At 33.1% G+C, this 23,899-nt stretch overlaps 1 protein-coding gene, 1 long non-coding RNA gene and 1 pseudogene across 3 annotated transcripts; 2 read left to right on the top strand and 1 right to left on the bottom strand.

Moving 5' to 3' along the window:
• Nucleotides 1-13,938: 13,938 nt before the first annotated feature.
• On the top strand, nt 13,939-14,926 carry LOC107933560 (protein HAIKU1-like; annotated as a pseudogene).
• Nucleotides 14,927-15,596: 670 nt separating this feature from the next.
• LOC107933564 (uncharacterized) lies at nt 15,597-16,735 on the bottom strand. 2 transcript variants are annotated; one of them, XM_041098493.1, is made up of 4 exons: nt 16,538-16,735; nt 16,269-16,409; nt 16,006-16,191; nt 15,597-15,917 (listed from the first exon to the last, which is right to left on the bottom strand). In XM_041098493.1, the coding sequence occupies exons 1-4, from the start codon at nt 16,718-16,720 to the stop codon at nt 15,765-15,767; spliced, it is 663 nt and encodes a 220-aa protein (XP_040954427.1). In that variant the 5' UTR covers nt 16,721-16,735; the 3' UTR covers nt 15,597-15,764. The 2 variants fall into 2 exon arrangements, with proteins under 2 accessions (XP_040954427.1, XP_016721287.1); XM_016865798.2 differs by having other exon boundaries at nt 16,516-16,663.
• A 2,871-nt stretch (nt 16,736-19,606) lies between these two features.
• On the top strand, nt 19,607-23,639 carry LOC107933545 (uncharacterized). Its single transcript, XR_005916887.1, has 3 exons — nt 19,607-20,064; nt 20,276-20,465; nt 23,399-23,639. It is a non-coding gene; the product is annotated as an uncharacterized lncRNA (long non-coding RNA).
• The last annotated feature ends 260 nt before the right edge of the window (nt 23,640-23,899 follow it).

Below are 23,899 nucleotides of genomic sequence, written 5' to 3'. Positions count from 1 at the left end.
AGAAGGGCGGAGCATGCTGTGAGTAGATGGTTAAGGGAAGATCCGAAAGAAGGAGGAAAGACTAATGTGGACATGGAAAATAAGGATGAATAAAGGGCCACTAGATTTTCCAATGCAAGGCAATCGAACCAAATTAGAAACATGGGGATGATTACTATTCCTAATAGGGTGGTCAAAAACGGTGGGCGAACAGGTAAAAAATGAAGCCGAAGGCAAAGGATAGGTTTAGACCATATGAACTCATTAGAGGTAAATCAGGAGCTGAAAGATAGACCAATGGGATTAGTGGAAGGGAAGAAAAGGTAAAAGGTGCAACAAAAATACTACATAAGGGATATTGCTTTTATGTATACGAAGTTGGACAATGATTTATCGACGACCACTATGAAGCTAGCCTACCGGTCATAATGAAAACCTTAAGCTAGAATGACCGTGGCCTGGGGCAACCCCGAACAGTTAAACGTCTTAAACACAAATTGAGACAAGTCCAGCCTCAAATTTTTTTTCTTATTGAAATGAAAGTAAGTATAAAAAAGATAGAAAGTATAAGAAGGAAATGTGGATTTGCGAATGGGATTAATGTAGGTGTTGAAGGTTTGAGAGGAGGTCTGTTATTAGGATGGAAGGATAACTTGAATGTTACTCTTAAAAATTTCTCGAAATCACATAATGAAAGTTGAGGTAACTAAAGAGAAAGAAAAGGTGTGTTGGAGACTTACAAGTTTCTACGGTTCCCCTGTAGAACAGCTGCGGAAAGAGTCGTGGAACTTATTAAGACAGTTAAAAGGGAATAGTCAATTTCTGTGGCTGGTTGTGGATGATTTCAATGAGATAATGTATTCTTTTGAGAAAAAAGAAGGTCGTGTGCGTAAAGATAGAAAAATGCTTGTTTTTAGAGAAGTTCTAGAAGATTGCGATTTAAATGACCTTGGTTTATTAGGACAATGGTTTACATGAGAAATGAAAAGATTACTAGAAAAAACCATTATGGAAAGGCTTGATAGGGGAGTTGCAAGTTCAGCTTGGTGGGAGATTTTTCCAAGATTTTTGGTTGTTCATTTAAATCATAGCTTTTCTGACCATTGTCAATTATTAGTTTATATAGGAGAAGGGAAAAGGGAGAGGTTAATGCAAGGCGAATTTCCTTTTAGATTTGATGCAAATTGGATTTTGGAAGAGGTTTTTAAGGATCAAGTTAAAAAAGAGTGGGATTATTATGGGAATGCGTTATAAAAAAACTTGACGGGTTGGGGAATTCATTAAAAGAGTGGGTGAAAATAAAAAGAGGACTCTAGTATAGAAGAAGGGTGTAACACCCCTAACCCATATCCGTCATCGGAATAGGGCTACAGAGTATTACCAGAGTTTATATTTCAAAGCTATCAAAAATATTAAAATATTTAATTCTTATCATCAATCACAACAAAACCAATCCATACCATATATATTGTCTCTTATATGAGCCCTCGAGGCCCTAAAAACACATTAGAAACAAATTGGGACTAAATCAGAAACATATAGAAATTTCAAGGAAAAGATGAAAATTTACAAACTGTAGGGGTCACACGGCCGTGTGGTCAGGCTATGTGGCTTACACGGCCAAGAGACACGCCCATGTCTTAGGTCATGTGGGCATTCAAAATAGGGCCACACGGCTGTGTCCCAGACCGTGTCCGTGCCCATGTAACTCACTGACTTGGATTACAAGGCCAAGCCACATGCCCGTGTGCCAAGCCGTGTGCTAGGCCTTGTAAAACCTGAATTGAAACCCTTTGAAAACTACAGGGGACACAGGGCCGTGCTGCCTGGCCGTGTGTCACACAAGACTGAGACACACACCCGTGTCTCTGCCCATGTGGACAAAAATAGGCTATTTTACAAACCATTTTTCTCACCCAACAAGGCATGTACCTATAGTAAAAAATGCACATGTATACCAACCATAGCAAGGCTCCAAAATCATGCATAATCTAGCTTTATAAATTTAGTATAACCACACTCAACCAATAAGCACATAGGCGTCTCAAATAACAACTTATAAATATGTATAACCAAGTACTCCATTTGGTCAAAATAAACAACTAAATTCCAATTTGATTTGCATCCATACATACCATAAATCTTACTTATGAAAACGCAAACCATTTGGTACCAAAATGCCATTCTTTAACTAATATCAATTAACCATAACAAGGCTACTCATATACATGCCAAACTTTGCCATTATACCATCAATATACCAAAACTCAACCAAGTCAAATGGTCATTTCGACATTCAAACACATAGACCAATATTAATCAGAATACTTATACATGCCATTATAACTAAAATCAAAACATTTGAAAGCACTGATAAAACCAGTGGATAGTGTGATATAACTCCGACTAGCTTCCAACCCGACTGAGCTTCCGATAATCTAAAAACTAAAGAAAAAAATAACTACGTAAGCAATGAATGCTTAGTAAGCTCGTATAAATTTAATCATATCAATCTATTTCCAATATGAAATTTATACATATCAAGAATAATCATATACCGATACCACACGATTCATGAAACCAAATTCAACAACTCACAAAATGAGTAAATTCATAGCATCACTTATACATATTATCCCTAGCATAGTAATAATTTAGACAACTTTAAACTTTTCCAAATTTCTTTATTTTCATTTTCATTTCATTATTATCCACACCCATTCCTTATGCATAACACACAAGTCATAAGCATATCATTCAACCATAGCCACAAGCTAGTGCATTTAAACATAGTCATTTTCGAATTAGTCACATGATAAGCCATTTCATAAGAAATTGCATAATTTAGACTTTACCACTTTTTCATGAGCACAAATATATTTTCATTTGAGCACTTACCATTTCAATGCAACTTATAAGTAAACGGAATACCATTTAACCAACAGCTTCGTGCTTGCCTACGCATCAAACAACAACACATGTTAGCTTACTTGAACATATTTCATATAAATTCAACATTGATAACCTTATTTTCTCAACATGTCACACTTGAGTTTATTACTCGTCTCCACTTACATAATTTCCATGTATCAACATATCAAAGATATTCATATATGTACATGTCATGATACATCTCATTCTCTTACCGTTTCTTCATATATATATCATCCATTTCAATATATCAATATATCATGTACCATTATTTTTGTGTATTTCATATATATATACACATGTATTAGTTCGTATCGAACTCATATTGTCTCGTAACAGAACATTTCCCGTTGAACCACTAGAATAATATCGGATACGCGAGAATCTCGCACACTATGTGCCAACATGTAGTCAAAACCACTACTATCTCATATCTCATATCAGTGCTCTCTCTCGAGCCATAAATGGGTCTGCTCACACAAGCTATCAGTCAAGACGTAGCTACACAGTGCTGCTCACACAAGCTGTCAAATAACCGCAACAACTATCGAAAACTCAGCCACCGGTGGGACGTACGAGACCAACACCCAAAACATGGTAACCCCTAATGACATGTCGTTTGTATCCTAAATATTCCTAAGGTTCAAACTGGACTCGATAGTCGTCGTGTGTCGTTGAATTTTCCTCGTTTCGTTATAAATTAAATTGTATTATAACATATATATATCGATTCATTTTCAATAAAATTTCATATAACAACATTCAATTTAATTAAAAATATACATAGTATAGTTCATATGGACTTACCTGACTAAATTGTAGAAATACCAAAGTTTATAGGCATTTTGGTAATTTTCCATTTTCCTCGATTTTCCACCCGATCTTGATCTAAATTAATAATTTCATTCAATGTATTAATTTAGACAATAAAACAATTAATTTCATACAATTTTTTCATTTTTAACATTTTTACAAAATTGCCCTTTAAGTTTTACTTTTATTCGATTTAGTCCATAATCCCAAAACATGCAAATTAACCATTTCTACCCAGAATTGAGCTTAGATGAATGTTCATGGTATCTAAAACAATCCATTTATGCAACAATTTCACATTAAATCATTGTACTTCTATTAATTTATCAAATTAGTCCCTAATCAAAAATTTTCATCAAAATCACTTAAGAAAATACTTTTAAATATAAATCAACATTCTAAATTCATCATATAACATAAAAAATCACAAGATTCATCAATGGCAACATTCAAAATCTTTAACAGTTTCAAAATCGAAGGTACGAGCTAGTTAGACCTAGTTGCGACAATCTAAAAAACATAAAAATTACAAGAAACTGATAGTTTAGGGGCTTACATGAAAGGAATTTTTATTGCTGAAATTTTCAAGCTTCAATGGCTTATTTTCTTTTCATTTTTGGTTGGAGAAGAGAAATAAAAGATGACAACTTTATTTTATTTAATTTATCTTTTATTATTTATTTACAAAATTACCCTTACAAAACCTTAAAAATTACACTAATGCCAAGCCATGCACATCCACTATCACCTTTAATGGTCTATTTACCATATAAGGACTCCCACTTTAAAGTTCTATAGCTATTTAATACATTTAGCTTATAGAACACAACTTTTGCACTTTACGCGATTCAGTCCTTTTTGCTTAATTAACCATCGAAACGATAAAATTTTCCAACAAAACTTTAATACCACATTAATTACATTTTGTAAATATTTATAAAAATATGTACAGCTCGGTTTATAGAAATAAGGTCCCGATACCTCATTTTTTAAAACCACTTGAACTTAATAAATCATTTATACAACAAAAATCACTATATCAAAAACCTTTTTTTTAAATCACAATTAACTAGTAAATATTAAATATAATATTTACAAACTTACTCGTCGGATTTGGTGGCCCTGAAACCATCATCTTTGACACCACTGAAAGACGGGCTGTTACAAAGGGAGGATTTGAATTTAAGCCTTAGTAAGCTAAACAATAAAGAACCAAATAAAGAAAAATTGGCAGAAATTACCAAGGTAAAGTTATCTTTAAATATGGAAGTAGATAAGGAATAACTTTTCTAGGAGCAAAGGGCAAGAGTGAATTGGCTTCGAATGGGGGATCGTAATACAATGTATTTCTACAGTTTTACCTCATACCGAAAAAGAAAAAAAATACAATTAAAGGCTTTGAAGATGACAATGGAGTATGGATATATGATGATGAATGAATGGTAGAGTTGGCAACCAGTTATTTCAAGGATTTTTTCTCATCGAAACCCGTACAAAATAATGAAAGGTTGCTAACTGAGGTACAACCGTGGATAACAAGAAGTTTGAGCGAAGATTTAATGGCAAAATTCAAGGAAGAAAAATAGTGGAAGCACTAAAATCAATGGCTCCACTTAAGGCATCAAGGAGGGATGGATACCCAGCCTTGTTCTATCAAAAGTTCTGGCATATTGTGAGGAGTGAGGTTTGTAAGTTTTGCCTTGAGGTGTTGAATGAGCAAAAAGATATAGAAGAAATAAGCAAAAAAAAATAGTGCTAATTCCTAAAATATCTGCACCAAAGAATATAGGACAATTCCGACCTATCAGCCTATGTAATGTGCTTTATAAAATCATCTCTAAAACAATGATGAATAGGTTCAAAAGAGTTTTTAATCTTTGCATTGAGGAAACACAAGGTGCTTTTGTACTAGGTAGACAAATAACATACAACATACTAGTGGCATACGAAGTTTTACATTCATTTAAAAATAAAAAGCTAGAGGAGTAGGTTCTTTTACACTGAAACGGGATATGCGTAAGGCTTATGACAGGGTGGAGTGGAGTGGAACTTTCTAGAGAATATGATGAGAAGATTAGGCTTTTGCAAGGATTGGATATCTATTATTATAATATGTGTAAAAGGCATCTCCTATTCAAGATCCCTTAATAGAATCCAATGAGAGGACTTCAAACCTTCACGAAGGCTACGATAAGGGGACTTCCTAAGCCCATATCTTTTTATTATTTGTGTAAAAGGATTTTCTACATTATTAAATATAACCAAAAAGGAGGGTAAAATTGGTGGAGCTAGAATGGAAAGGGGTAACTTATCGATTTGTAGACGATAGTATCCTATTTAGAGAAGACTCACTAGAAGGCGCTAATGCAATAAAATCAATGATTAAAGAATACAAAGAGGTTTCGGGCCAGCTTATTAATTTTGACAAATATTTAATATATTTCAGTAGTAACGTGGATGAAAGAGTATGAAATCAGGTAGGACGTTTGTTGGGTGTGCAAGTCTCAAATAACCTAGAAAGGTACCTCTGTCTACCAATTATGGTGGGAAGACAAGAAAAAGAATTCTTTTGTGGATATTAAGGAAATATTCATTAAAAATATGTGTAATTGGAGTATGCGTAATTTTTCAATAGGGAGAAAAGAGGTGTTCATTAAGTCTGTTTTACAAGCCATCCCAATTTATGCCTTGTAGTGTTTTAAGTTGCCTGTTTCGTTTTGATGTGAATTGGAAAACTTAATGTGCAGATTTTGGTGGCAAAACTTAAAATCAAATAAAGGCATTCCCTGGTGAATTGGAGTGCATTGAGCAAACCAAAAACGCGAGAAAGGATTGGGTTTAAGGAGCTGTCAAAGTTCAATTTAGCCCTATTGGCGAAACAAGGATGGAAACTAATCAACAATCCTACTTGTTTGTTTGCACAAGTCATGAAAGCTAGATATTACCCTCAAGGGGATTTTATGGGTGCAAATTTAGGGTTTTAGCCTTCTTTTACTTGGTGTAACATTTGGGGTGCTTGCAGACTGTTGGAAAAAGAAATTGGATGGAATATTGGGAACGGGGAATCTATAAATATTTGGATCAATGTGCGGCTGCCTTGGCCTAGAGATGGAAGAATAAAGTGTCAAAATATTAACACTAATTATACTTTTGTTGCAGATTTGATTAACAGTGAAATGGTTTTCTGGAGAAGCGAAGAAGTTAAAAGGCTTGTCAATGAAGAGGAATCAGAAAGAATACTATCGGTTCCGCTGACCAATAGCAAGCAGATATATGAAGTAGTTTGAAGGGGTGACAACACTGGAGTCTACACAACTAAAAGTGGGTATAAATAGTTAATTATAGAAGATACAAATGAGCTATGATACAGCAGTACAACCAAAACTGAATATCTAAGCAATTATTTTACAAATCTATGGAATCTTAAAGTCCCTAGCAAAATCAGAATAAATCTATAGAAGATCACAATAGATTTTATTCCCACGTTAGGTAATCTTAAAGTCAAAGGACTAATTGAGAATGCTTTTTGCCTAGCTTGCAAAGAAGAAAAAGAGACCATGACCCATCTGTTCAGAGACTGCAATTTTACAAAACTTGTCCTGCAAAAGTTAGGGATAACTCCCTCAACCATTAATAGAGAGGAAAGTTGGAAGTAGTAGTTAGTAGCTGATTTTGGTGATAAAACTCACAGGAATGCTCAGTGATTGCTATTGTTTTTTGGGCGCTATGGTATAACAGAAATATAACACATCATGAAGGAATAAAATATAAAGTACAAGAGGTCGCAGGATTTATCAACGCATATAAACTAGAATTAGAGAAAATAGCAAACTTACCCAAGGTTACACAAGAGACACGAAATGAGAGGTGGAGGCCATTGGACAATGGAATGGTGAAAGCAAACTTTGACGTGGGAGACACAATATCCATGTCTAAATATGATACTATCATCTACAAATCTATGTCTAATGTTAATTAAATAGATCCACGTCTACAAATCCTACTTAAACATGTTAAGGTCTCTTACATTTTTCATCAGGTAAGCACATGAAGCCATAACAAAACCTTTTATATTTCTAACTATAACTGTAACAACCCAGTTTTAGCTAAATCAGAACAGTGGTTTCAGAACCACAAATTTGAAGTCGTAAAATTATTTTAATATTATTTCTAGTATTTACAGCATGTTACTTGATATGTGTGAAAATTTCGTGAGCTAATTTTATCATTTAATTGCTCAATTTGAAAAAAAAGGACTTAATCGCGTAAAATGCAAAAGTTGCATTCTACTTGTTAAAGGTATTAAATAGCTATGGAATATTAAATAAGAGGTCATTATGTTGTAATTAGACCATAATTAAATTGAGTGGACATTAATGGGCATAATATCATGAAATTTGATGGTTTTTCACTAAGGTTAATTTAGTAAAATGATAAATAACATAAGTTAAATAAAACAAAAGCTAAAATTTGGTGTTCATCTTCTTCCTTAACCAAAAATATGAGAGGAATACACCATTTTTTAGCTTTAAAAGATTCGGCCATAGTTCCTTATGTATGATCAAGAAAGAAAGAAATCGGATTTAGATCGGGGGAAGTCGAAAGTTGACGAGTAGTCGATCCAATCTGTTCATCGTATATGCGAGGTAAGTTCATATGCAAATAAATACCTTTAAATTGATTTATATATGTTTATTTGTTATTGAATTGCTTTGGATGCTGAATATTTAAATTCGAGAAAGTATCAATAGAATTACGACGTTCAATAGCCTCGTACGAACCATAGGAATAGTATAGGATACGTATGTCATGACATTAGGATTCTGATGTGTGATTTCGTGTAAGACCTTGTCTCGGACAGTGGCATCGATATATTATAACATGTAAGACCTTATCTGAGATATAGTATTGTACAAGCTTTATGTACTCTCCAAGTATCCTTATCAATTTCGAACGGTTCAACGGGTAATGTTGAGAAGTGAATGAATATGAGAATAAGTAATCAATTCAGATATGTATGATGTTATATGAAAATTGAAAGGTTAAGGTAAGTGATGCTTATGAATCATTAACAAGTGAGTTAGATGAGGAATGTGATATTTATACATGTGATTAGACATGATCTTTCATTGATGAGTTGGTTATATTTACTTCATGTATTATAAGTTTATTTGCATATGGCTTACTAAGCTTTTAAAGCTTACTATGTTTTTTTTCACTATTTTATAGATTATCGAAGCTAGTTCGGACTCGGGGATCGTTGGGAAACATCATCACACTATCGATCATCTTGTTAGTACTTTTGAAGCTTTGTATATATGGTATATGGCATGTATAGGCTAATGAACTTTTGGTATGTTTTGAATTGTAATTCTAGCCATGTGAGTTGGCTTGGAAATGGTATATCTTGTGTGATGGATGGGCAATTCGGTTTTTGTGATGATAAGATGCTGTCCAAATTGGTGCTTAATTGCTGTCCATTTTTGAGCATATTAATGATGTCCAAATTAGTGCTTAAATGCTGTCCATATTTTTTTGAGCATATTAATGTTGTCCAAATTGATGCTTAATTGTTGTCCATTTTTTAGTGCATTAATCTTGTCCAAATTGGTGCTTAATTGCTGTCCATTTTTGTACAAATCAATGTTGTCTAAATGTTGTTACTGTTGTCCAAATATTTGTGAATTAATGATGTATGAATGTTGCAAATCAAAGCTGTCCAAAATAGGACATGTTTCCTATGATCACCTAGTGTAAATGCTTGTTTAATTGGAGTATAAATGTTGTCCAAAATAGGGTAGGTTACCTATGTTTTGTCTTATTTTACATGCTTATTGTCGAAATGTGTTGTCATTTATCTGGTTTTATTTAACTAACTAAGCTGTTCAAATGTGTTGATTTTCACTGACCAAGTGTGATGTTGTTATGTTGCTATATTATGTAATTTAGTTGCTATCCAAATGGAGGAAAACTTGTTGACCTAAATGCTATATGTTGCTGCTGTTTATTGAATTAACTGTGAAATGTTAAGTGCTGCTCGAAAAAAAATAGGGATTGTCCGAATGTTGAAATTTCGACATTTATCTTTTGATTATAATGTGTCTCGCTGGGTTAGTATGGCTTGGTATGCGAATCTGCATAGGTTTATAAAATAGAATGATTAGTAATTTGTTAATGAAATAAATGTATGCAAATGGATGTTTTGGCATATGCTCAGTATATGAAATGTAATGATATATGCTTGAATATATTTTAAGTATTCGAATGACATGAATTTGATGGTAATGAAATGGTTGAATTTCAAAGCGTGATTTGAAAATGTGATTTAATTTGTAAAAAATGTTTGTTTAAATTAGTTATGTGTTTTAATTATGTGTTTTATTTATATGATTGAATATTGAAATAAAGTTCGATTATGTGAAATGATTAGTAAGGCATGATTGATTTTTGGTTGGCTATGAGAATCTAATATGCGAATTTGGTTTATGTGAATAGGAGAATTGAGGCTAATTGAGTTTAGAAAATTTTGTAAAGAAGTGGGTATAAATTTGTGCATGAAATGTAATAAATGATTGTGCTTAACTATGTTTTATTCGATAATGCATCATAACCTTAATCCGGTGACGGATACGGGTTAAGGGTGTTGCAATAACTTCTTATATGGATCTATTTAAGTGACACAATATCCATGTCTAATGTTAATTAAATAGATCCTATTTAGACATGGATCTAGTTATAGTTATGTCTAAATAGGATACTATCATCTACAAATCCATATCTAATGTTAATTAAATAAATCCTCGCTGGAAAACACAATATTCATGTCTAATGTTAATTGATATTAATGTCACAATTTCCTGACCATTCTAGAAACTGGTAAAATTTTAGAGTCAAAGAGTCTTCCACTAATGGTAGCCCCATTCTATGTTTTACAACCCGAGTCTTTATAGCTAACAATTTCCCATCCTGTGGGTTTTCAAATGGATTGACTAGAAAACTGCATCGTCTTTTTTAAGCCATATCTGAAAGTTGAACAATAGTTATACTTATCACATGTGAATTCATTAATTAACAAGGAAGAAAAGTCAAAAAGTTCTCCGTGAAGTGGATGAGAGGACATACGCAATCACCGAAACCCTAAAAAAAACCAAACTTGGTCAGAAATGGAGATCGTTGAATTTAACTCCATTTGTATACTGACCCACCACGCTTGCTAGTCTCTTCCTTTGATTTTTCGTTTGATTTCATTTGTTCTCATTTTACAAAAAGAAAAAAAAACAGAGGGGAAGAAGAAGATCTTCACGGCTATGAGTCTTTTTTTATGATTCATTTCGTTTTATTTTTTTGTTGTTTTTTACCTTCACAATCGTTTTTAGTGAAACTAGTGGAATTTAATGATGTGGGTTTTGATTTGGAGTTAATTATTAAACAAATATTTTATCTTTATTATTTCCTCTGGGATTTGATTTTTCAGTGAAAAGTTTTGTAGGTTGATTTTGGGTTTTTTTTTTGTAGGAAGCAAAGGTTGCTCTTTTTCTTACTGAATCAATACCAGGTTTGGGATTTGGTTTGGTGGTCTTTAATTCGATCTGTGCTTACATTACTGTGAAGAGCCATGATTGTTTGTGTAATAGGCCCAATTTGCTTGGGCCCGCATGCACATAAAAAATAAACCAAATAAAAAAACAAATAAAGTCCAATATTTATAAAGTCCATTTACATTTGTCTAAAATGGCCCAAATTACATTAGCCCAAATGATTTACCCTAGCCCAATTTCAATATGGCCCAAAACAGATGTTTAGAAGCAGCAACCCCAGCCGCATACCACCCAGCGTCGTAGCCTAGCCTCTGCCCTCACATGACTCAGAACCAGCCCTTCGCCACGTTTGCCTACAAAACGGACTAGGAGAGTCCAATACCAACACAAACACAATGTAAAAGTAGAGAAAATAGGGAGATTTCGGGTTATAAAAAACACCGATTCCATGTATTTTTGTTACGGAGAAATAAAAAAGAAAAGAAGAAAATCAAATCAAATACTAGTTTTATATAAAGGTAGTTTTTTTTTATTTCGGCTTATTTTTATTTATTTATTTTGTTTTGTTTTAAATAAACCGAAAATATAGAGGTTAAAAATCCTACCTTTATTGCAGAGGAGGTGCCGATTCCGATGAAAATCGGCGTTCCATAAGTCCAGGGATTGGAAAAACCAAAAAAAATTGTGACTTTTCATTTTCCAGCGACTGGCGGCCGGATCTAGGCCGGAGGAGGAGAGGGCTGGGAGAGTCTGAGAGAGTTTTTTTTTGTTTTTGTTTTTGAAAGAGGAATAAAATGAAATTTTGGGAATTTTTTTAACTTAAATAGGCCCTACAAAACGACGCCGTTTTGGGCTTATGCGCAGATGCTAGAACGGCGTCGTTTCACTCACTTGACCCGCGCGGTGACCCGGCCCAGGGGAAGGATCCGCGTGTTTTTGCTTTGATGGGATATTTTTGATGTAGGCCCTTCCGTAATTTTCAGTTGTTTTAATCCAATCTTTTTATTTTTTCTAATTTATACTTATAATTTTATTTTATTTTCAATTTGGCCCTAACGATGGCGCGTTTCGGAGGGTGGGGAGTATTTCCTTATTTGGTCCCTCTAAATTATTCGCACCTTTCAATTGGGCCCTCTCCTTTATTTTTTACTTTCGATTATTACCCTATTATTTTATTAAACTTCAATTTAGTCCTTTTGCACTTATTTATTTATAATTTCAACCCCCATCTTATTCAAAAAAAAATTAGCCCCTTATTTTTATTCCAGGGACAATTTAGCCTTTTTTTTTGTCTGTCTTATTTTAATTTTGTTTCATGTTTTTTTTATCATGATTTTTTATGTTTAACTTTGCGTTTGTTTTGTTTTGTTTTGTTTTTATTTGTGAACTTTATTATTATTATTATTATTATTACCCTAATGTTATTATTTTCACTATATTACATATTACTATTATTCTTAGCATTATAGATTATTATCGTATTGATTTATGTCATCATTTATTTTTTAATATATATGTATTATTTAAATTGTTGTGCATTTAATTTAATTTCCATTCTTTTAAGCCATTTGTTCTTTAGTTTTTTAAAACTTGTTTTTTTATGTATGTTAGTTTTTGCTTGATATTTCTTTAGGACTAACTCTTAGTTCATTGGTATGTTAACATCAATATTTGCACAATATATAATGTGGAACCATTGCCACTATGTGCTTTATATGATTACTTGTATTTATTGATTATTCAATATTCAATAGCGTACGTTTTAGTTTATAAATTATTATTTTGTGCTACGTTATTATTCCATCGCTTTTTTATTTTAAAAATAAACATCACGTTTAGTTAAAATATTAAAATCGTTTTATTCAAAAATCTTAAAATGTACTATTCGGTATCCAAAAATTTTCAAGAAGATTGTATCTAAACTTACTGGGCTTCAATTTTCTTCATTGCATTTAGGTAACCGAGTATTTCTTTTTCAATACAAATGAAAAATTTCCAAACCAAAACTCTTTCGAGAATTCGAAATGTTATATCCTAACTCACTGGATCTGACATTTCATTATCTCGAAATGAGATTTTTTTTCCTTTATTTAAAAAAATAAAGTCAAATTCGTGGGTTGTCATTGGAACTTCAAAGAATCGTATTCCAACTTACAGGGTTTCGATTTCTTCGTTGGAGCAAGTCAACCAAATTTTCTTAGTTTTCAAATTAATAAATTTCAATAAAAATTTTAAAAGGAGAATAGTTTTTTTAATCTTTTTCATTCGACCTTAAGACATTAAATAATTAATTTGGTACCAATTTTGGGCGTTACTAGGGTGCTAATCCTTCATTGTACGTAACTAACTCCAAAACCCATTTTTCTAAAACTCGTAGACCAAATTGTTTTTTAGGTGATCCAATCACATTTCAATAAAAGATTGGTGGCGACTTCAATTTTCATTCTTAAGTCGACAACTAATTTTTTATTTTCAAAAAGTGGTTTCGACAGTTTGAACTGAGAAATTGAAACTATTACCCCATTGTGGATGGCTTTGATAGATTGATTACTGGTGTTTGAGCCTAAGGTTCTAATATATTCATTTGAAGCTTTTTGAATGGTTTGACTTTGTGAGTGTTTGTAAAAAAGACTAGAATTTGCTTTTTGTAGTTCACTTTGCAGTTTGGTTTTTGAAAATGAATAATTCAAAGAATTAGCTTAATGATCATCTAGGTGTGAACAAGACAGGAAAAAATATAAGGAAGAGCCCATTGCATCAACCTAATTTTGGTAATAATGCTACTAGGGAGCAGCCTCAACCTTAGGTTTACAACATCAGCAAGAATAATTTTCGGAACATTGTTCAGCAGCTCACTGGTTCACCTTCACGCAATGATCCTTTGCCCAGACCTCCCCAGAATCCTTCCAAACCCTAAAGTATGAGGTTGCAAAAAATTAGGCCTTCTCCATTGACACCCATGGGTCGCCCCCATATTCCAGCTCCAGTTCTTGCCCCTAGCCCCTCTCATACACCAGCTTTAGTTCCCCCTCCTGCTCACTAAAATAATAGCTTAGTTAGACCTGGTCAATATGGACAACCATCACCTGGAATGTTGCAACCTATGATACCTGGAGATGCTATTTGGGCAAACACAGCTGAATCTCCAATCTCAGCTTATATGTGATACCTTATAAATCCAATCCCAATTGGAAAACAAGTTCAACCTCAACTATACCCTCCAGTTCCGGGTGACCCTCATGTTCCGCCACCTTCTTCTAGTTTACTTCCTAATCCACCAATGTCAGCTCTTCCTTCCCCTAGAGGAGTCAATGGTGCTGTACCACAAATGCCTAATCCACCTTCTCAACAAATGAATGGTTCCATTCCACTGATACCAATGAATGGGCCTGCCCTTTTACCCTCACCAACTTCTCAGTTTCTTTGGCCATCTCTTACTGGTTTTATGAATTTGTTGTCCCCCAGATCGACATATCCATTGATTTCTCCAGGTGTTCAATTTCCTCCAATGACTCCCAATTTTGCTTTCTCACCCATTGTTCAGCCCGAGGTTTTAGGTCCAGGGCCTCAACCTCCACCTTCCTCCGGTTTTGTGTTTCCACTCTTGCCATCTGGTTTCTTTCCCTTCCCAAGTCCTAGATGGAGTGATTAACAATTCAAGTTATTACATTCTCGTTCACATCAATTTCATGGATTAACAACCCCCTTTCACAGAGTTTCAATTGTGAAATATATTGTATACTGCTTGTAACATGTATGTTTTTTTTGGTATGTTCTTGGACCAGTTCTGCTAGTGGAGATCATCAGATAACTCGTATGACATCTGAAAAGAAGTTGTAATTTTTAAGTAGGTAAGATCACAGGCATAAAAAAATTATAGATAGGCAATCCTGTTGAAAATTCCTGTTTACTTGTATTTCCATGGATTAAATCCTAATTAACTTCAGTTAAAATCCTGTTCAATTGAGTGACATTTGGCAATGAAATGTTCAAACATTCTTCATATTCATCTTTCCATGTTTTCGAAAATAAAGGTTCAATGCTGTTAGAGTTAGACCAAGTCCAGATGTTTGATTTTTCATCATATTGATTTATAGATAAACCATTAATGAAGCAGACAAGCAGGGTTCTCTATCAGTTTTCATTAACTGTTTCCTTGTGAAAAGGGGAAGCAAAGAACCATTGGCCTCACTGAAAGCATTGCCATATACTACATGTTCTTCCTTTGAGCTTTAACCTATAGTTTGAACATTTTCCTGTTCTTTGCTTATAAAGTGTACATGCATTTTTTTAAAATTTCAATTCTTAGGCCACTGTTAATCAGTTTGGAAATCCTTGGCAAATCAACAATGTCAAATCCATTTAAAACATATTTCCTTTCCTAATACACCGACAAGATCTTAATAATTCATTGCAACCAAGAGGACAAAATTCATTAAGAAGTTGAAATTGGAACATCCAAGTATGTCAACGGAAAGCAAACTAGAAAGAAAGGCATGTTCATTAGCAACCCAATATTTTCCAATGTGACCATTTGAGAGATGTCTTTTTCCCACTTTTGCCGCATATCTTGTCTTTCTTGTTGCTCCTTTTGTTCCCAACTTGTTGCTCAAGAGGTTTCGGGTCTTTTTGCAGTAGCAGCGTTTCAGACTCTTCCTGTTCAAAACATAACAACTGAATAAAAAACCAGATTATATATTTCAATGACATGCAAAAGCCAATGGCAATAACAACCATTGTTTACCTGAATTTCAGACCTGGAAAGCAGAGGTTGACGGGATTCCTGTTTGTGAAATTGATTTGGGTTGGTGAAGGTTGGTAAGGAACGAGGTATGGATTGTCCTCTGGATCCTCCTCGGCTGGAAGATGCATAACCAGATGTGGATGTTGAAGTGCTGGATGTGCTACTAAATTCCAAATCCAAACATAGCTACAACAACCGACAAGAAGATGATAAGCAAAGATCAACTACTTTATATTCTGACAACTGAAGACCATTGGTTTTACCTGAAAAACTCTATGTTCAAGAGATGTCACCCTATCCAACAAGGAGCCTTTGAAGTAAGCTTCCCTCATTGCCAAATCTAATGGCAAGCGTGCCTTTTCCATTCCTTTCTGCAAACTTAATTTCCCTTCTAAATATTTCATCTGCATGAAAACAAAGAACAGATTTAAAAAAAAAAAGAATAAGAATAAGAAAACCCAAAGCATAAAATTTGAAGACAAATGCATGTAGTTTATTTTTGGGACTCACAATGAAATCCAAATGATCCAACCTGGAAACAAGAGGCATGGAGGAGTGGTGAGATATTCTTCCATTTTCCATTTCTTTCATTGTAGGGTTGGTTTTTGGGGGGTTTAGATGATTGAAATAAGTGAAATATGCTTTTATGTAAAGCTATTAAGTAAGGAACGGTTACATATTCCCTCCTTTTTCTGTAGTCTGCCTCGCAAGTCATGCGCTAGTTTGTTACGGTACGTGGCCGAATATCTAAACAAAAGCTAGAAATGGATCATACTCAGCCTACCTGTTCAATGTACCATCGGCCTATCTCCGTGGATTCTTCTCACCTAATATCAAACTCGTTCTAACATTATCGCTTGCAAAAATAACCACAACATACATACAATCTCTTAAAAACAATAATTTTATTTTATAAATTTTCAATTATTTATTAATTTACATATGATGCGGGTATGTAAAATCATATACTATTAGCTGATTGAGTCTTAGCTCGATTGCATTGACATTGTTGTTAGAATAGGAGGACGTGAATTCGAGTGTGCTAAAGCGTATTATTTTTCTATTTTAGGGTTAGGGTGAGATTATAAGTAATTTTAAGTATTGTATAAAAAAAACAAATATAACAAAAATTTATAATCAAATTAATGTTAAAAAAATTATACACTATTAATGTATTAAATATAAATCTATTTAAAACACATGGATATATAGACTGGAACCTCGTTGTTTATGCAATTTAAATATATTCTCGAGTTAACTTATAAATAAATAATTATATCTATTTCTACCAAAAAAAATATATTAAATCTACACATGGATGTTTCCAAAAAATATGTGTATTATCCCGGTTCAAGTGATGGCATTTCTACGGTTAATTTAAAACATGAATGAATTAGAGATTTATTAATTTAATTATTTTTGAAAGTAAATATTTATTGCAAGTATTACAAGTCTGAGTCTTGCATCATTCCATGAATGACTGAATAGGAGGAAAGGAATAACAGAATGAGTGAAGAAAATATGAACAATTATGTGAAAAATATATATTTCAAAAAATAAATGATGTTTTGGTTGAAAGGATGGGATTGAAGTTTCGGAAATTATAATTTTGATTATTAGTTGATTTTTCCAGTTTAAATTGATTTTTATAGATTTTATATAGAAAGAAAAAAAAAACATTATCATAGTAATATTTGTTTGTTTGCAAAATGAACGGTTTTTAATTAATTTTCACTTGATTTGGTATCTAATTAATTCATGATACAACCTCAATTAAGAACTTAAATATAATATAGATATAAAAGTGAGGGATCTACTTGCGCTCATATAAAACAAAAGTAATTTTACACTATTTTGTATCTCTTTGTATGATTAATATTTTAATGATTCAACCATCAAATTTTATGTTTCATTCATATCGGTCATGCATGTCAAATTTGATGTAAATTAAAAAAATTTCTAATTATTTGCTTTATGTAAAAAAAAATTCAACCGTTCAATAAATATTAATATATAGTATTTTAGATAAATATAATAGAGACATTGAATTGGTTTGGAAATTTACATGTATAACAAGTACAATCATATCAAAAAATTAAACGATTAAATTATTAAAATATTAATCGTACAAAAAAATACGAAGTTTTAATTTTTAATTTTATAGTAGCGTAAGCGAATCCCACCCTAAACATAAATATAGATTGATAGTTCTTAGAATCTGAAGCTCTGAATGATAAAAATATTTCACATAATGGTTAGTTTTTGGTAATGGCCTTGTGGTTTGGTTTTGTTTCCTCACAGTTAATTTAGGTTATTTAAAAAAAAAAACTCTAATCCTAACCGATCATACAAGCGTAAGCAGAAAAAGAAAAATCCTGAATGGTGGCGAATTCATGTATCAGAAAGCTGTAATGATTTGTCCAATAGGGAAAAGTAAAATCAAATAAGAACCTCAAATTTGCAAGAAATTTTGTTGTTTTTTTTCAAAAAAAAGCGTGACGAAAAGCACTAGTCCCAGCCATATTGGAACAAGGACTTGTTTTGCAGAAAGCGGAATGTGATAGTAAGTATTGACGTGGGTTTGCTTGTTCATTTACTGGATTATTCTGTGTTCCAAGTAGAAATACTTTGATGATGACACAACTATTATTGGTTATATTCCATGTTCGACCTTAGCCCACTTTCCTTCATTTAATGTATAACATTTTTTACACATTATAATATAAAATTAGAAAACAAAGAGAGATGATGGGTGGGACGTATGTCCAACCATGCTATTTAAGCATTTAAAAAGGCCAAGAGGGACACAGCATAAAAGACGAACGAGTTTAAACACACATTATGACTTTACGCAAAGGGGAAGATATGTGTGTATACACAAGTTTATAGTTAGAATAAAATCTAAAAATTTGCAAGTAATTCAAAGAAAATTATTTTATAAATTAATTATGATATCCAATCTCTAGATATGAATCTAAGAGTTATTCAGACTTGATATTGGATTACTGCTTCATAAATCATTGCAACTTGATTTTAAAATTGAATTTGAAAATATGTTTGTTTGAAAATTTGATTTGGTTTCAAGATTATTTAAGATTTCTTCTTGAATGGTTGAATCCGCTTCATTGATCTTCCACACTTACTCATAATAAAAATTTATTTATTTAAAAATATTTTTATTCTGATAAGTACATTAACTATTTTACTTTCACTATTTTTATACTACTTTAATTTTTTTGGACTTTCTTATCCCATTATAACTAGACAAGTACGTTAGCTACTTTTTTTTTCCTTTCTTACCCAGACACTTTTTTACCCCTGTTTTACTTTCTCGTCTAAAAAATTTCCCTTATATATGCCTTTACCTTTGTCTTTCTTCCCTACAAAGTCTCCATCATTGTCGTCGTCGTCGTCGTTATCGTCATTTGCATATAAGTGAATACACGAAAGTCTAGGAAATTATATCACGACTCCAAAAAAGACAAGTATGTTAAAAGTCTCATAAATTATCACAATTAAATGCTAAAGTTCCCCTTTTTATTGGGTTACAAAAATTCTTATATATGATTTTTTTTGTGTTTCTAATTCAGGCCAAAAGAAAGTCTAACAATGTCCCCTTTTTAACACGCGTTGAGCTGTGTTTGGTACGTATTTGGCCGTGTCGGTGCTTCATAGAAGAAAAGTCAAAAAGTTCTTCGTGAAATGGATGAGAGGGATTTAAATAGCGGTCCGTTACCGAAATAGCGGCCATTATATAGCGGTAGCGGCACCGTCCGAAACCGCAACTGCCGAAACCGCTATTATATTTTACAATAAGTTGTGTGAATTTTTTTTTAAAATTCACGACCACGATACCCGCAATGATCGCAATAGCATCCGTTATGTCCGCAATCGCGATAAACGCAATGCGACCGAAAACGCGGCCACGACCGCAATTTAAATCCCTGATACTGACCCACCGCGCTTGCTAGTCTCTTCCTTTGATTTTTCATTTGATTTCATTTGTTCTAATTTTACAAAAAAAAATAGAGGGGAAGAAGAAGATCTTCACGGCTACAGGTATTTTTTTATGATTCATTTCGTTTTAATTTTTTGTTGCCTTTTACCTTCACAATCATTTTTAGTGAAATTAGCGGAATTTAATGATGTGGGCTTTGATTTTGGAGTTAATTATTAAACAAATATTTTGTCTCTTTTATTTTCTCTAGGATTTGATTTTTCAGTGAAAAGTTTGATGGGCTATTTTGGGTTTTCTTTTTTTTTTTTGCAGGAAGCAAAGGTTGCTATTTTTCTTACTGAATCAATACCAGGTTTGGGATTTGGTTTGGTGGTCTTTGATTCGATCTGTGCTTACATTACTGTGAAGAGTCATGATTGTTTGAACTGAGAAGTCGAAACTATTACCCCCTTGTGGATGGCTTTGACAGATTGATTGCTAGAGTTTGAGCTTGGATCCTAAGGTTCTGGTATATTCATTTGAAGCTTTTTGAATGGTTTGACTTTGTGGGTGTTTGTAAAAAAAATTGGGATTGGCTTTTTGTAGTTCACTTTGCGATTTGGTTTTTGGAAATGAATAATTCGAAGAATTAGCTTAATGATCATCTAGGTGTGAACAAGACAGGGAAGAATATAAGGAAGAGCCCATTTCATCAACCTAATTTTGGTAATAATGCTGCTAGGGAGCAGCTTCAACCTTAGGTTTACAACACCAGCAAGAATGATTTTCGGAACATTGTTCAGCAGCTCACCGGTTCACCTTCACGCAATGATCCTTTGCCCAAACCTCCCAGAAGCCTCTAAACCCCAAAGTATGAGGTTGCAGAAAATTAGGCCTTCTCCATTGACACCCATGGGTCGCCCCCATATTCCAGCTCCAGTCTCTGCCACTACCCCCTTTCATGCACCAGCTTAGTTAGACTGCATGTTATGGATGATGAGGTTAAATTTTATTAAATTTCTAGGTTTAAGAAGAGTTGGTGTTGACATTTTTTTTTATGTTATGAATTCCAATGTAGCCAAAAAGAGAGATTCCCTTTCCCTCTTCAAAATGCATACTATGCATTACTATTTGGGCCCTCCACCACATTTACCATAAAAAACAATTACACCTAAATAATGTTGTCTCATCTGTAATATACATATGTGTGTGTGTGTTTCCTTTTTCATGCTTTGTCAATTTTTTAAGTGTCTTATTCTTTGTTCTAGTCTTCTCTGATCTCCAGTAGGTCAGTTCCACCACATTTACCATAAAAATTTATAGTGATTTGGATTCTATAATATTCAAAAGAAAGGGGAAAAACTGATGGAAGAGCCCTATTCAGTGAATAGTCTAAGGACAATCCTTAGTTTTTCAAAAAGAGGGAGAACAACAACAGCCTCCGTCTCATTTGTTGGTTTAGGGGAACATGATCCAAAGCCTTCCGAGGTTTATGGCTTTGTTGGTTCCATTACGACAGTTGTTGCTACAAGACCTAATATTATCATTTCCCTCTTTTTCTATTTGCTACAAGTCCTAATATTATTATTTCCCTCTTTTTCTATCATTACATTATTTTTTATTCATGTTATTATTTAATTGTGTCAAATCTTATGTTTATTTCATTTTTTTTTAGTTGTGACTTTTATTAATTGGTCTTTGTTTCTAGAAACATATCAAGCACTAGATAGCTTTTTTAACTTGATTTTTGCTGAACAATCAACTGAATTGAAAGTATAGTGTTAAATTTCAACGAAATTGAAGCTCAGTGGCTAAGTTTCACATTCACCCATTGCACGTTGACCAATTTCACTTTCACCACAATAGTAAAATACGATTAATAAAAAAATGAAATCAAGCTTTTTTTTTGGTAACATGTAGAAATCTAAGTTAGGGTCTGAGAAGAAATACCTTGCATGCTCATTAGAAGACTTCACCATTGTTGTATTTGTTGGAAGAATTAATATTTAAGTAGGAACTAATGGGTCTAGCGTAATACTGTTATGGTTCTTGAGTGTTGCTTTTCTAGTTAATACTTGCGTATGCTTGGACATTCTTGTAAGCTGTAATATCTTAGAAATTCTTAAAATTTTATTTGTATGGGTACACTTGTTTGTCCATTGCTCTTTGTAAACCTTAGTGCACAATCTCATTTAAAGCAAGATGCATTTGAAGCTATGTAATGAGGGATTTATTTAAAGGTCTAAATTATCTCACATATTTATCTAACATATTTTTGCATAGCTATTTACTTAGCATGGCATATATTCCCGAACCTTGGTTACATTCAATCGTGATATTCTATTATCCTAACAAGTCAGCAACATTTTCTTTGCTTACTCAATTTTGGTTTCACATACATCTCTATCCTAGTAAAAATGGATGATATAATGTGAGGCTAAGTGGTTTGCTTGAGTGGTAGCTTTTATACATGTTTGGTCGTTTAATATTTGAGGGATGATCGTAGATCTAATATTACATCAAAAATGTGTTGAAACTTAGATCTTGGGATTTTATGGCAAAGAAAACAAAAAAAGTAGATTGTAGGAAAGCAAATATAAGATCTTTGCTCAATTGACATGAGGGAAAAAGAAGAGAAGAAATAAATAAAGAATAAGGCAGCGGTGGAACGCAAGCAGTCACACACTTATTTCTCATTAAAAGAAGATGAAATAGTGAACTTTGATATATTCTCTTTGGTACTCTCTATTCAACTGAAAGTTACCATAGGTTTATATTGGTTGTGAAGAAGTCTACACCAATCTTGGAATTCTTTTAACCTCATTTTCAGTAAGACAAGCTCATAGGGAACCCTGGACCTTTTGAACTTATGTCTTGCTAACTTCCAGTGAAAGCTTTAACCATGATAGAAAGTCCTTGAAATGACGGGATTGAAATATCAAATATGGTAGTAGCTGGATGAATTTTCATGTAAGTTAAACAGAATGTATTGCTAATCTGGGAAGATTCTGCCTTTGGAAAGATTCTGCCTTTGTTGATCCATTCACTAAACTTCAAATTAGCTATGTGAAATTTTGTTGCCTAGAAAATTGGTTTAACTTAACAATTTTGTTGCGAGGATAATATAGCTAATGTTTGATTTTCAAATGTTGGGCTTTGGCAGTTCCAACTTATGCTATGGTAATAATAGTATTAGCTGTTATATTTTATATCGGCCTCAACTTCATGTCAACTCCACCACCAACTTTATTAACCACAATGTTCGGTAAGTTTTAACTTGTTTTTCTATTGATGTGTTAATGGTTTACATTAGGACCAGACATATCTATAAAGATACCATATTATTAGTCAAAATGGTTTGTTGAATAAATTTGTTCCAACATTTTCTAAATTCAGTATTCTTTGCATTGCAATTGCTTGACTGGACTTTATAGTCTATTTTACACTTCTTTGTAGATGAATTTAGTAGAGAACCTTCAAGCTTTTTGTCTCATATGGAGGGAGATGAACAGCCAATTGAACCCATATCTGATCTTGGGATCGACAAGATTAACGTTCTCATGTTCGATGATGCTAAATGATACATCCACTCTAGTTGTCCATCTATCCCGTCTCACCATTATTGGGTTTAAGGAAGGAAACCGAATTAGTTGGCAAGTTTTGAAGAGATTTGAATGCATAAATTTTGATTGTTCGAGAAAAAAAAAGTAGGTTGTTTCTTTTTGTTAATGTGATAATGAACATATTGACTAGGCATAGAAATAATTTGTTTATCACTTCAAACAATTAGCAATAGATTTTTTTTTGCGGACTTCTTAAAATTTGTTTGGCAATAGATTTTTTTTGCGGACTTCTTACAATTATGGCAGTATACTGCAATTGTCTTTAGGGTTTAGGAGATGTATTTATGAGATGAATCAAGCTATCTTCACTTTGTGAGGTAGTTTGTGTTAGGTC

The sequence above is a fragment of the Gossypium hirsutum genome, chromosome D08, assembly GCF_007990345.1.
Source record: "Gossypium hirsutum isolate 1008001.06 chromosome D08, Gossypium_hirsutum_v2.1, whole genome shotgun sequence".
Classification (NCBI taxonomy): domain Eukaryota; kingdom Viridiplantae; phylum Streptophyta; class Magnoliopsida; order Malvales; family Malvaceae; genus Gossypium; species Gossypium hirsutum.
The sequence above is the reverse complement of the archived record's forward strand: the minus strand, read 5'-3'. Positions and strand labels throughout refer to the sequence as shown.